At 36.6% G+C, this 14,569-nt stretch overlaps 2 protein-coding genes across 2 annotated transcripts in view; both read right to left on the reverse strand.

The window, feature by feature from the left end:
* Positions 1–859: 859 nt before the first annotated feature.
* On the reverse strand, positions 860–6,168 carry prr15la (proline rich 15 like a). Its single transcript, XM_016271944.1, has 2 exons — positions 5,841–6,168; positions 860–1,700 (listed from the first exon to the last, which is right to left on the reverse strand). Exon 2 carries the CDS (start codon positions 1,672–1,674, stop codon positions 1,342–1,344), a length of 333 nt encoding a protein of 110 aa, XP_016127430.1. The 5' UTR covers positions 1,675–1,700; positions 5,841–6,168; the 3' UTR covers positions 860–1,341.
* A 4,212-nt stretch (positions 6,169–10,380) lies between these two features.
* LOC107585073 (uncharacterized) overlaps positions 10,381–14,569 on the reverse strand; it is a 31,978-nt gene continuing 27,789 nt past the window's right edge. Inside the window, exon 12 of the mRNA XM_016271929.1 lies at positions 10,381–10,572. Within this exon, the coding sequence (XP_016127415.1) occupies positions 10,381–10,572 (192 nt within the window). The remainder of the gene's footprint in view (positions 10,573–14,569) is intronic.

The following is a 14,569-nucleotide window of genomic DNA, read 5'->3' on the forward strand; positions in this document are numbered from 1 at the left end:
ACGAATGATATTGTTATTCGACACGGTGTTGTAAAGAATATAATCAGAGCCCGACTATTGGCATCAAATAGATATCAACATTGTATTTGTCTATCAGTCGATAGATTGACAAACACATGTGTCGTGAGCACAAAGTCTATCAAAACATACATGAAAGCAGAGCATGAGTCATTTTAGGGAAGGTTGTCCACATTCCCCGTATGTAGTGTTGGCTCTATTGGCCTCTGCTGGACAAAAATTAAACTAGTTTTTCCTCAGTTGTGTTTACTGGAATTATTGTTATGGAAAAAAGACAAAGGAAAGGAAAGAGCCTTACTCTAGCTGGTGGAACATAGTGAATAAAGGGACGAAATAAGCTGTATTAAGCTCAGGTAGAAACAATAGAGAATCTGAACAGCCAGTCATCGGTAAAAGCAGGAATGTGCGTAGTTTGTTTACACATAAGTTTAGTGATCCTATTTCAGTGATGCATCTGAACAAAGAAAGATACACAATAAAAGACAGCTCCCATCCTGAATGTATTCATTTATTTTCTAGAGAAATCTATTTAAAAACAACACAATTTTGTACAAAATTCAGTTTAAAATCCCAGCTAAGCAAACAGTTAGGCCGTGTGCAAACATTTGACAATTACTTTCAACATAAAAAAACACAATAATTAAAATGGAAAATCCCCACCATGTTCAGATTACATTTTATAAACACAATAAGTATAAAGCAAGATCAAAGCAACACAGGCACATTTATTTAAAACAGATATTTTGGTCTAGTTGGTGGTTAAAAGCTGTCACATTAAGACTTTTTTAAAATAATGATAATAACAACAATATTTTAATATAACTGCAATATATTAGAAATGTGGAATAAACGTCTCTATATGATCTTTTAATATAATAGCATATTATTGCTGGTAATATTCCTATTGAATCAAAAGTGCTGTAGCTGCAATTGTAGTTTTCGCCATATATATAAAAAAAAAACAGGAAACTAAAATAATCAAAACATTATTGATATCTTGTGATGAGATATGATTGATTTGATTCTCTCTCAGTGGATTTCTCTTGGCTAAACATTTGCTAGCTGTCAGCCTTTCATCAGACGAGCACAATGCAGTCCTGCCGTGCGTATCTGTGAAGAAACCTGATCTTTGGGTTTGTGCCTGTCTTTGTTCCTAAACATTAGTATAGATCAGTCACTAATTCAGCGCTCCTTTTCTTGCTTTAGGCTCAACCTCAGGTGATTGTAAACTGCAGAGGACATCAATGGAAGAGTGCTGCATAGACCAAGGCCCTCTTGAACTGCTTCACGCACAGTGACTCTATATATGTTCACACAGAGACTCTATTTTCCACTTTTATTATTCTCATTAGTTGCCGTTTCTGCCTCAGGGAACAGGTCAGGGTTTTCTGCTAGCGTAGAGCGGATTCTCTTCTTCTCTTTAAACCGGCCCGAATGTGAGACTTTCACATGGCGTCCCTTTGTCGCCGTTTTGTCCACAATGCGCTCCAAGCGGGCGTTAAACTGGCTGTCCGCAGCTGCGTCGGGTGTCCCGAGCGTCTCCCCGGCATTGCTGCTGTGGTCTCCAGGGATTTCGTACAACACTTTCGGCTCTGATTTCTTCTTGCGCAGGAAAGTCAGTTTCCACCAGGCTGGTGCAGGTTCTGCGGTTGCCATTTAGATGAAAACAGACTTTGATAGCTCTGCGAGGGAGACAGAATGAAATATATATATATATATGAGAGTGTTATATTTGTGACTAAACACCATAGGCCTAAATAAGGAGAATTAATTATAAACATATTGCTTTTTGTTCAATTTGAACATAAGTAATAGGAATGGTCATAATGTGTAAGCTGAGCCCTGAGGGTGTGAGATAATGCTAATGTAAGATCTGGGTCTCACATTATAAGGGGCAGCCGCTAATTAATTTTTTAGTGTAATTCAATAAGCACCATATGGTGGCGGTATGCAATGTTTTAAGCTGTAGAGCTTCGGTTACAGGCCTCAAATTTCACACACGCTGCACTGCAGCTATATGCTAGGAGGATGGAAATGCTAAATGTAGACCATACTAATGTTAAATTATAGAGTGTTTTATTTTCATGTATAAGTTAATAATATTGATGATACACACTATGGTTCAAACATTTGGGGCAGTAAATGTATTTATGCACACTTGAAAATACAGTAAAAATCTTAATATTGTGAAATATTATTACATTTTATGCAAAGCTGAATTTCAGCATCATTCAGTCTTCAGTGTCACATGATGCTTCAGAAATCATTCTAAAATGTTGATTTGCTGCTCAAGTAGCATTTATTATAATTATTATAATTAAGTTAAAAACATTTGGGCTTATTAATATTTTTGTGGAAACGCTGATACAATTTTCCAGGATTCTTTAATGAATATAAAGTTTAAAATAACAGAATTTAGTTCAAATATAAATTATTTGTAACAATTGACTGTCATTTTTAATCAATTTAATGTGTCCTTCATAAATAAAAAATAGACATTTCTTTAAAAAAAAGAGAGAAATCCTTCTGACACCAAACTTTTGAATTATATTGTATATATAATGTACATAAATCTGTATATTAATGTCACTATCTAATTTATAATTTAGTTAAACTGACCTAATAAAGTGGCAAAACATCACACTGAGCTAAAAGAGCATTCACATTAGCCAAAATAATTCTGCAGAAATGTGTAAATCTTTCTCTGATCACGGTCTCCATGCAGGCCACAAACTGAACACATTCATTATAACATCTGACCTCTTGGACTTCACTTCTCAGGTCTGAATGTTTCATTTTAGCCCTAATGTTTGGAGTATTGCTGCTTTGCTCACACTACAAATGGATTTTACATGATTCATTAATTCATGTGATTTTACACTAAAAGCGAGCACGCCTTCGACATACAGCACACATGGCGGAAATGTCCAAATGAAGCTCCGTGTCATATTCTGAGGTTTGCTGCACACTCACACACACAACGGCAGCAATAAAACAAACACTCTGGGCTACTTTTTGATATCCTGGAAAACCTTTATTGCTTCACTGTCCATTATCATATCTCGAACTGAATCAGCCTGCTGTGAAATGTGAAAATAAACTCCCACACTCAGATTCACACAAAACTGCTGTAGCATGGTAATATCCATTTGGAAAGGCTTGGCTCTGTTGCTTAGAAACAGAGTGCTCATTTTCATACAGTATGCTAATTTCTGTTCACTCTCTCTCAGGGCTTTGACTCTTGCTCCTGCTTTTATGTTCACGGGAGCAAACAGAGATCAGGTGGTGCCATGCAGCTCCCTTTCAACCTTACAGCCTTGTTTTTTAACCGCTTTTAACCTTATAAAAGGAGGGCCTTAACAATAAAGCATTTTTCATTACACTGAAAAAGAAAAATGGTGTGGGATTTGCGTTGAAACTTTTTAGGCGGAAATTGCTAATAACTTTCACAAATAATTAGTTTTGAAGTAGAATGACTGAAAACTTTGAAAAATTATGTAAAATGATTTTATATTTTGAAAAGCTATAAGTGCATACTTTAAAAGTATTTGGTTTCAATGTTAAAAAAGTGATGTCAACACTTACTAAACTACATACAGTCTTGAATTCTTTGGCCAATTTATTGCTTGCAACTGTAGTTTAAATCATGATTTATAATACAAATATCGATTTTGAAATGGCCTGTAATATTAATGCACCCCAATGCACTAAAATTAGGCCAGCCCTACAATGGGAAATATCATGGTTTTACCAGGATTCAGATAAGGAAGGTTTCTCTTCGCATGCTAGGGGAACTTTTAAGCAAAACACATGATCTTATAGCACTTCATACTGTTATGCATGTGGTTTTCATACGAAGATAAAAATAATGATAAGGGTCAAGGAAATCATTGTTCAGATGGAAAGGCCAGTGCTTTCCGGGAACATGTCAATGGCCATCAGGAACTGTGTGCTGATTATTCAAAGATTTGATAAGATTGACAGATCACGATAATGTAGAGAAAACAATGGCTTCGGAAAGTCAAACTTCTGATTTGTCTTGTCACGCGAATTACGGGCAGCGTTAATTTCTTGCAAAAGTGTTTCAATTTATTACAGGCATCACAGTAATAACGACACAAAGTACATTTAGTTTCAACAGAAGCTCCCACGAGAGGTAGAAATCTCTGTAGACATCTTGATTAATTAATTATTTTGTCGGTGCATGGTTGGAAAAAAAATCAGGTGTTAACTGGAGGTCCTCGGAGAGCTTCGCTCTGAGAACTGTCACACTGCGAGGGAGTTGTGGTACATACCAGTGAGTAAAAGTAGTGCAAATGACAGGAATTGTGGTGATCAGAAGAACTGCAGAAAAAAAATTCTTGTGTTTGACCCATCTTACAGGCCCAAAATGTGCATTGGTGCCTAGTTCAGGTTTATTTTCATGTTGTTTTACACTATTTAACACCTATTTCAAAAAGAGTGTAAGTTTGGGATAACATTAAAATAAAGGCAGGAAAAAAGGATGAAAAAGAAATTGGTCCCAAGCTTCCCCAGAGGAACATTTTACTGCTCGGAAGTTGCTCTTTTAAAGTTTAGGAGACCATTTGGAGATCTTAAATATCTATGATGTTTCTCAAAAAAATCATTCAGAAATAAAAAATATACACATGAATGACAGTTGCTGATCTGTCCTAGTGGGCACCTTGATATCATTTTTGACCTCAAATATTAGTCAAGACTTCAAGAATTCATTTATGTTTGACGTTCAATTTACATCAAATCAGTGTCATGTCAAGTCTTTGACATTTTGATTAGCATATTTGACCTGTTTTTTAACATCAAACTGATGTCTTTTCAACATCGATTGACAACTGAGATAGTACAAATATACAGCTGTATAAACTGAATGTGGATAGTACAGCACAGATAATTTGCTTTTGAGAGAACTGGAAATTTCTGAATTCATATTGAATTCTGTGACTTTTGATTGCAGATTTTAGACTTTTTAGCACATCTGAGTCGAGTTTGAGACATTTGAGAGATCTCTTGCGAAACTGTAGAGGAGATTATTAGACATGTGAGATTATTTGTCTAGTAGAAACAAAACTGAAAGTTTTCATTAATGGGAGAAGGGAACTTTGTGTGTGAATACAAATAAGCACATGGTAAACAAAATAAAGCAGGCAGCAGAGGCACTAGACTCCATAACGTTCGCATTTAATTTCATAACGACACTTGTTTCTTCTCGTATTTGTACACTTGAATTAGACAACTCATATTCTACTAGGAATATCTCACAAATTTTGGACTAAGAGAATCATTTATAGCAGTTATCTCTTCATTTCAATTCACTGGATTCCTTCCCAATGCAATGATTTTGTCAGGATAAGTCCATTCAAAAGATGCTCATGGTGCCTGCTGAACTTGTACTGTTGACACAACTGAAAGAAATGTTTTGCATTTCAAAGTGTTCACTTGATTGCAATAATCCACGCACACGCACACGCACACTCATCTCAGGCTCCTCATTGTGCATGATTAGTCAGTGATGAAGGTTCACTGTTTGCTATGAATGTGTAATCAAATGTGTCTCTGTCCAAAGGTCATTAAAATTTCTATAGCTATCAGTACGCTTTTTTTCTATGGAACTTACTATAAATTTCCTTATGATCAATTCATTTATTTTTCTAGAACTCAATATTACTTTCCTTTGATCTGCATTTTGCACAGTAATTTTATCGGTCAACTAATTAATATGAAACTAATTGTAACTGGATGATGTTCCAAGGAGTTTAAAGAGTTTTCCCAGCCATTGAATCCCAGTAAAAAGCCCCTCTCACCTGTGCAGGTGAATGTATGTCCGTTGAGGCGGTTGTTATCTGTGTTAGAGGGGTCACTATCCTTCGGTTCAGTTCTCTGTCCAGTTGAGTCCAGCAGGTGAGGTCATCGCCCTATAGGACCCTCTTTTTTTTCTACAGATTTCAGTGAGTTTCTGTCTATCTCTTCTCTTCTGTCTCTCCTCCAGCTTGGCTGTCCTTCTCGTTCTCTCTGGCAGCCAGGTGTAGATTCACAGGTGCGTTACTCCTCCCTCCTGCAGCCACACAGACACACATCAGGCCCCTCCTCCCTCTGCTGCCTGAATAAACAGAGCAATGTGACATCAGCATCACAGAACAATAGCTATATATACTTGCGTGTAAAGGATTAATGACAGGATCAGCTTTTGATATTACATTAGTTCGTGGTTAAGATGCAATAAAAGGGATGTTAGGAATGCAATCAACAGAGATTGTTTTAATAACTGATTTTTTTTCTCTTTCTTTTTAAGACTGTCATGTATATTACATATGATGCGTTCCTATTTAATATATATATTTTAAATATAAATATATAGCATTTAACGTATCTGTAATGATGGTCCACTGAACAGCAAGTTGTAGATGAATCCAAGTGCAGATTTATTATACAGAGAGAAATCCAAAAATCCAAACAAAACACAAAGGCTCGACTTGACTTGGCTTCACTTGACTTGACTACAGACATGAAACAACTCACCAAACAGAGGTTAATACATTCAATACATGACAAGAGACAAAGGCTACATGAGGGCTACTTATAGCAAGCAATAAGGGTCACATGACATAAACCAACCAATGAGAAACAAGACACATGACTAGGACAACCAAACAGGGCTGGGTTTCCCGATAACGATTGATCTTAGCGCTTAAGAGCGTTTTCTACAAGTTCTTTTACGATCATTTGTTATTGTTTCACGTGCGTTTCCCAAAAATGCACTTAACACAATCGCACGTAGCCCTGCTTTAAGGGCTACTTAGGAGTCGCCATCCTTTTGTCAAGTGCTGAAATGTCACCTTATAGCAGTGGTTCCCAAACTGGAGGGCGCTTGCCTAGGGGGGGCGCAGAGCTATGACAAGGGGGGCGCAGAAAGGCTGAGGGATAGTGTACAGTCAGCAGATTTTGGGATAAAGACTACACTGTGTAATTTTCCCTCGTATCATGTGGCCACTTGCCTGATAAGTAAATAAATGAATGCAAAATATTAATTTGACATATTTTAATAACCTCAACATGACTCGCAGTAACCGCTTTAGCTCTCCGTTATCAGTTGTAGCAGTTGTGGTTGTATCAATAACAGACCACTAGATGGCGCGATTGAAGAATCAGAGTTGTATTGCAGGGAGCCATGGAGAAATATAAATGAACGATGCATGGTTCTGCTCTAAGCATGTAACGTTAAGTTACAAGCTTGTGAAAATACTGCCAGTGCCAGGTACGTAAAGCAAATGATGAATATACTTAAGATTCACAAATACCAAAACAACGTGTCTACACCAGACGCGAGTGGCGCGAGACAAAAGCAAATAGAAACCCAGTTATGTTCTCTGCCGTACATGCGGCGCGCCGCGACACAAATGTAGTTCAGACTACACGATTTTAGCCCGATTTTACACCGATTTGCTTGACGTAGGGTGTCGTGAGGATTCGTAAACGACAATGGGCGTCGGGACGCAAGATTTCATCGTTTCAGCTCGTGTAGTGTGTCATAGTGGACGACAACCGATTCCGCATCGTGACAGTATCTTAAAAACTGCTGTTTATACTACAATATACGAGTCAAATGTTCAAAATACAACTATCTTATATTTTATTTTATTCTCTCAGGTAATAGATGCAGGACACTATTTGGCTGCTTTTTCTTCTCTGTTCATTCTAACAATTAAATATATATATATATATTTAAAAAATCATATGCACAACTAATAATTGTTACTTTAAAATTACTATACTATACAGAATACTGTAAAGAATACTATACAGGTATTCAAGGGCAGGCTTTAAGATGGTTTAGATCCTACCTGTCCGATTGCTACCATTTTGTTCATTTAAATGGGGAGTCATCTCAAATATCACCAGTAAAATATGGAGTGCCACAAGGATCTGTCCTAGGTCCTCTGCTGTTTTCGACATACATGTTGCCCCTTGGTAATATTATTAGAAATTATGGGAATAGTTTCCACTGTTATGCTGATGATACTCAACTATATATCTCAACAAGACCAGATGAAACTTCTAAATTATCTAAGCTAACAGAGTGTGTTAAAAATGTAAAAGATTGGATGACCAATAATTTTCTCCTATTAAATTTGGATAAGACAGATATATTACTTATTGGACCAAAAGACAGTACACAGAATCTCTTGGATTACAATTTGCAACTAGACGGATGTACGGTTACTTCCTCTACAGTCAAAAATCTGGGTGTTATATTAGATAGCAACTTGTCTTTTGAAAATCATATTTCCCATGTTACAAAAACAGCATTCTTCCATCTTAGAAACATTGCCAAGCTACGAAACATGTTACCTGTTTCTGATGCAGAAAAATTAGTTCATGCATTCATGACCTCTAGACTGGACTATTGTAATGCACTGCTAGGTGGTTGTCCTGCATCTTCAATAAACAAGCTACAGGTAGTCTAAAATGCAGCGGCTAGAGTCCTTACCAGGTCAAGAAAATATGATCATATTACCCCAATTTTACAGTCTCTGCACTGGCTACCTATTAAGCTCTGTATAAGTTACAAAATATTATTACTTGCCTATAAGGCCCTTAATGGCCCTTAATAATAATAACATATATATATGTTATATATTTCTCTTCCCCAAATTATGATTTTTTTATATCAATATATAAACATATATACAGAGGCAATTATATGATATGATATTATATGTCCTTTCTGCATATAAGGTTCACATGTGTGTACAAATATACTGTATGCTGTCATTTTATTATTGTCAGTATTGAGTTTGTTGTACCGAAGCTGTTTTGCTGCTGTTTTCCCCCCTATTGAATTATCATCATCATCATTGTCTTTTTAGATTATTTTCTTGTTTATAAATACTACTGAGCTTAGAGGTACATCTCAAAAACCTTGCCAGAAATGTTACAAGATGCACAAACATTTTAAATAAAATTGATTGAATGAATGAATATATAGTGACAGTTTTTTTTATTTTATATTATTTAAATATATAATAACACAATATAAAAATTGACACATTTAAATTAAATAAATATATTTTTAAAATTTCCATTAGATTATTTCCTATTTTATCCTAATCTATAGACAGTTATAAAATTATACTTTATTTAATTATATATATTATGAAATAGATTTACTTTTGTTGAAAGAAAGAAAGAAAGAAAGAAAGAAAGAAAGAAAGAAAACAACTCCACAACCTGCCAGTAGAAGGCAGGCTCTCCGTCCTGTTTAGTAACACAGTAACACTCACCAGTGCAGGCTCTGGCAGCAGTTTTTATATTAATCTATAGACAGTTATAAAATTATACTTTATTTAATTATATATATTATGAAATAGATTTACTTTTGTTGAAAGAAAGAAAGAAAGAAAGAAAGAAAGAAAGAAAGAAAGAAAGAAAGAAAGAAAGAAAGAAAGAAAGAAAACAACTCCACAACCTGCCAGTAGAAGGCAGGCTCTCCGTCCTGTTTATTTGAGAAGTAACACTCACCAGTGCAGGCTCTGGCAGCAGTTGAACAGGAACCATGGCCAGAGAAGCGGCGGATGCCAGGATGCCCACTGGCGCGATTAGGCTGGTTGAGGGATACTAATGGCTGACCGCTGTCCTAGCTGGGTGTGTTAAGAAGGACTTGCCCTCTGTCTAGGGACTGCTTGGTTCATGTGGTGCGCTGGCGGTAGGACAGGGTATGCGGCCTTCATACACACGGGGATTAAATAAGAACAAGCCACATTTTAATGGCCCACTCGAAAAGCGTGCTGCTGGGGGTCTGTTCAGCACCAGCTGGGCTCAGGCGTTGGTAGTTTGCTCATGGCAGCCAAGATCTGCGGCTTCACAGTCTGTAGAACACACAGTCCATTAATCATTATCTTATAGCTTCTGATGGGAAACTTCACTTGGCCCGACAAGAGTCATTTTCATTTTAAAAGGAACAGTTTGGGCATGTAAAGTATTTGGCCTATTTCTGATATCTGACTTTTGATTTGCACATTCAGCAGTTCATACCAATTCAGAATTTAAGAATTGTCTACCTTTAAATTGATTAGTTAGAATTTGAATTTGAATGGCTACGGAATGTTGGAATGGAATGACAGGAAGATGAATTTACTGAAATGCAATTGAAAGATTTAGAACAGAAAAATTAGCCCAACGCAACAAAATAGGCAAGATTTTTTTGGCGGGCAAAAGGGTTAAAACCGATCGGCAGGCATCAGTTTAATCATAATCAACTGAGCTAAAGAGGAGTAATGGAACCTGCAAGCCTGGCGCGCCTGTGTTCCGCCACAGATTAGCCGCTAATTTGCATAGTGCTTTCGTTCATCCACATCGGCCCGACGACAGGCCGTCCTCCGCGGACACAGCCATGCGTAGCCTCCGGGGCCGTTTTGACAAATGGCTGGCCGCGGAGCGCTGTCTTTGCGCCCAAGACGGGGCAGCGAGAGCGACGGTGATTGATAGTCTGACGGGATAAATAGTGCAGAACTTCTTCTTCTTCGGCTTCTTTTTTCTCTAATAGGAGTACAAGAGGTGTTTAAAATCCTGCGTAATGGAGAAATATGAAGCCATGCAGAGCAAGAGGGACGGAGATTCTGTGTGAGTGAGTGTTTGTGTAGAGAGGCCTACTCGAACATGAACTACTGGACTTTCTTACTCTAAAGACCCGTTCACACCAAGCACGATAACTATAAAGCTAACGATATAATCGTCCACACCAGCCAACGATATCTTCTGTTTACTCTAATGCCGAGTTCACACTGCACAATTTTCAAAGACGTTGCATCACTGTTGGTTTCACACTGAAGGACTATCTGGGGTAGCATTCAGTTGCTGCTGTGTTCACATTGCACGATGGAACGACGACAGGAGGTTACACACTGCATGACTTTACAATAGGAAGAATCGCCGATAGCTCTGTCTGGTGCAGGGTTGCCAGGTTTTCGCTACAAACCCCGCCCAATTACTAATCAAACCTAGCCTGAAAATAGCCCAATTGCTTTCGAGGGGGTCCCCCAGTAAAAATCGCATTCGGGGGGTAAAATACAAATTTTTTTGGCGGGGTTCTCCTGGTACAATTCACATTCCAGGGCCTAAATATCATGTTATTGGGGTCGCTTCAACCTGCTGACATAAAAAACAACCGGCGGCAATAGCGGATTTGGCAACACTGGTCCACAAACTACGTTTCATATAACTTCTCCCCGAACTTCCCGCTGCCCTGTTTCTTGGTCTCTCATTGGCTGTAGGTCATCGCCGATGTGTTTTTCAGTCAGAACTCATTTCACACAGCGTGATTGTGAATCGCCGACAGCTCCAGATATTTAGCATGCCAAATATTTTCCCTCAGATCGAGTATTTGATTATTTACACTGCGTGATTGTCACTCGCGTGAACGAGCACCGATTTGCCTCCGATTTCGGGCATTTGTCGGCGATTTCGCAAAACCTGTCGGCGAGTGAAAAATCGGGCTAAAATCGTGCAGTGTGAACTCGGCATAAGCACACGCGCATCTTCCGCTTTAAACTCTTGAGCTCGTCACAGCAGGATTGATTCTGATTGGCTGTTGGTTTTTTATCGTTCATCAGCTGGAAAAAAAATCGTTCTGAAAGTGATTGCAACCATATCGTTTCTCTGTGCCTTTATCGTTACAGCTGTGGTGTGAACTCTGCTATTCTTTAATATTGAGAACGATTTTTAGAACTATATCTTTATCGTTATCTTTATAGTTATCGTCCTTGGTGTGAACAGGCCTTTAAACTCTAGCTCATTATGGCAGGATTGATTCTGATTGGCTGTCAATGTTTTTATCGTTCATCAGCTGGAAAAAAAATCGTTCTGAAAGTGATTGCAACCATATCGTTTCTCTGTGCCTTTATCGTTACAGCTGTGGTGTGAACTCTGCTATTCTTTAATATTGAGAACGATTTTTAGAACTATATCTTTATCGTTATCTTTATAGTTATCGTCCTTGGTGTGAACAGGCCTTTAAAATAAGGTTTATGGAACGTTCTTATAAAGTTGTTCATATTTGCTGTACGTTCTCGTAATGAAAACATTCTTAGAACAACATTCTCAGAGTGTTCTCCAGATGTTATTTGTCCTTGATGAAAGTTCTTTAAAGGTTGAGCGAAAATGTTCTTAGAATATTACAAATAAACATTTTAGGTCAAAATAAAGTTAGAACGTTTTAAGCAACGCTTTTGTAACCTTCAAATAACGTTATAATCACTCCAAGAAAAATGGTAACATTTTAGGAACATTTCAAAACAATGTTCCCTCAATGTTTATGTAACCTAAATTTGTTACCTGGGATTTTGGGTTTTGTACGTTCTCGTAATGAAAACATTCTTAGAACAACATTCTCAGAGTGTTCTCCAGATGTTATTTGTCCTTGATGAAAGTTCTTTAAAGGTTGAGCTAAAATGTTCTTAGAATATTACAAATAAACATTTTAGCTCAAAATAAAGTTAGAACGTTTTAAGCAACGCTTTTGTAACCTTCAAATAACGTTATAATCACTCCAAGAAAAATGGTAACATTTTAGGAACATTTCAAAACAATGTTCCCTCAATGTTTATGTAACCTAAATTTGTTACCTGGGATTTTGGGTTCCCCAAAGAAATTTTCATTGAACAGTTCTCAAAATAATCTTTTTTAAGTGCAACAAGCATTTAAAAATCTAAAGAACCTTTTTCCACTATAAAGAAAACATCTATGCAATGGAAAGGTTCCACTGGAATATGCAATAGACTGATTTGAATCTTTTTTTTGATTCATTGTTTGATCAGCTTGCCAAAAGCCATTTTACAAACAATTGGTTTAAAATGCACAATAAACTTTTTTTTTTACAAGATGAGCACCACTTACTCAGTGAGATCTTCTGACAACCAAACATTTTTTCTCGTTATTGATCAGACTGCCAAAATGTAAAAAATGCACATGCTTTAACTTTAAAAAAGGCATGCAAAAATGTATACTACCGGCTTGAATCCAGCATACACACGATGAGGTCAATGTAGCTGATCAAAACTATAATTGCATTTTGTGTGTTATTTAAAAATAATAGGCTGTATAGCAAGCATGTAACCACATATCCAGCTCTGAGGTGGACCAAATGTAATAATTTATGAAAATGTCATCCAGATTGACTGCTAATGGGAATATTTGGTGGGTTTTGTTCCTGTCAATATCTATGGTTATTGCCCTGCAGTATACAGTACATACTATGCAGTGCGCTAGTATTACATTCCAAACATACCTAATACTCCATCAAATTATTTTTCCTCCATTGTCCTCATCATCATCATCATCATTATCATAATGAATAATATATAGTACGTAATAATCAGCAATACGCAGTTCAGTGTTTGACGCTACTAATCTGTACATAAATAAATGAATACATTTAAGGCCTGAGACTGAACCTCTCAGTTTCCTGGGCTGAAATTGAAATCAAATGTTTATTTAAACGTTTCTGTAGCCGTGCCATTGTTCTCATGTTTCAACCAGTGCTTTAGAACTGAAGAAACCAGGGCGGGCCGAGCCGATCAGCCATGATGCCACGTACATCATTTATTCTCTGCAAGATTCCTCTGCACAAACTCAACCGACTCGAAACTTGAGATTCTCAACACACTAAAATCACTGCACAATCACCTTTTACACCAACGCATAGAAAAATGAAACCAAATGAATTGATTAAATATAAATGTAAATAGAGTCGAGCATTAAAATGCTTTGATGTTTAATAAAATGAAACATTTCCCGGTTAAACAAAAGCAAGATCATTATTATCTTATTAGGAATGATAATGCCATATAATATTTTTCATCTAACCTCACACACACTCACACATACGTTCAGTATGTCCCTGAGTGGCTGTCTGTTTGCAGATGAGGGTGCAATAAGGCAGTATAATGAATTCATTACATGCTATCTGACACCATTACCATAAGAATGCCAAACACATACATCAGCAAAGCCCGATTTACACACCTCACCTCGCTCAGCTGCTAGCACACAGACACACACACACAGTCCGGATCTGCACAGCTGGACATGCAGATGATGATGTTCTAGACGTGTATCAATCAAAAAAACATGAAGAATCTTGTTTTCATAAAAACCAGTGAAGTCACATACTGTAAAATAAAATATAAAATAATGGTTTTATCTTCTGTACAATAAGCTAGAGCAAGCACAGTAATTAAAATATACATTTAGACATTATTATTTTTATTATTACATTTTTTATTATATTTTATTAATTTTGTATTACGTATTGTATTATACATAGAGCATTTTATTATATTTTAATTAAATTATTTTAAATGTATAAATCTCAACATCACAGGTACACACACACTCAGTGGAACCCTCCGCAGATGCATTTTATATCTATCTATCTATTTATCTAAATATAATATATATAATATTATATATATATATATATATATATATATATATATATATATATATATATATATATATATATATATATATATATATA

The sequence above is a fragment of the Sinocyclocheilus grahami genome, unplaced genomic scaffold, assembly GCF_001515645.1.
Source record: "Sinocyclocheilus grahami isolate Dianchi unplaced genomic scaffold, SAMN03320097.WGS_v1.1 scaffold66.1, whole genome shotgun sequence".
Lineage (NCBI taxonomy): Eukaryota > Metazoa > Chordata > Actinopteri > Cypriniformes > Cyprinidae > Sinocyclocheilus > Sinocyclocheilus grahami.

Excerpts from the sequence above, each read along its gene's own strand:
- prr15la (XM_016271944.1), bottom strand. The coding sequence starts at position 1,674 with ATGGCAACCGCAGAACCTGCACCAGCCTGGTGGAAACTGACTTTCCTG.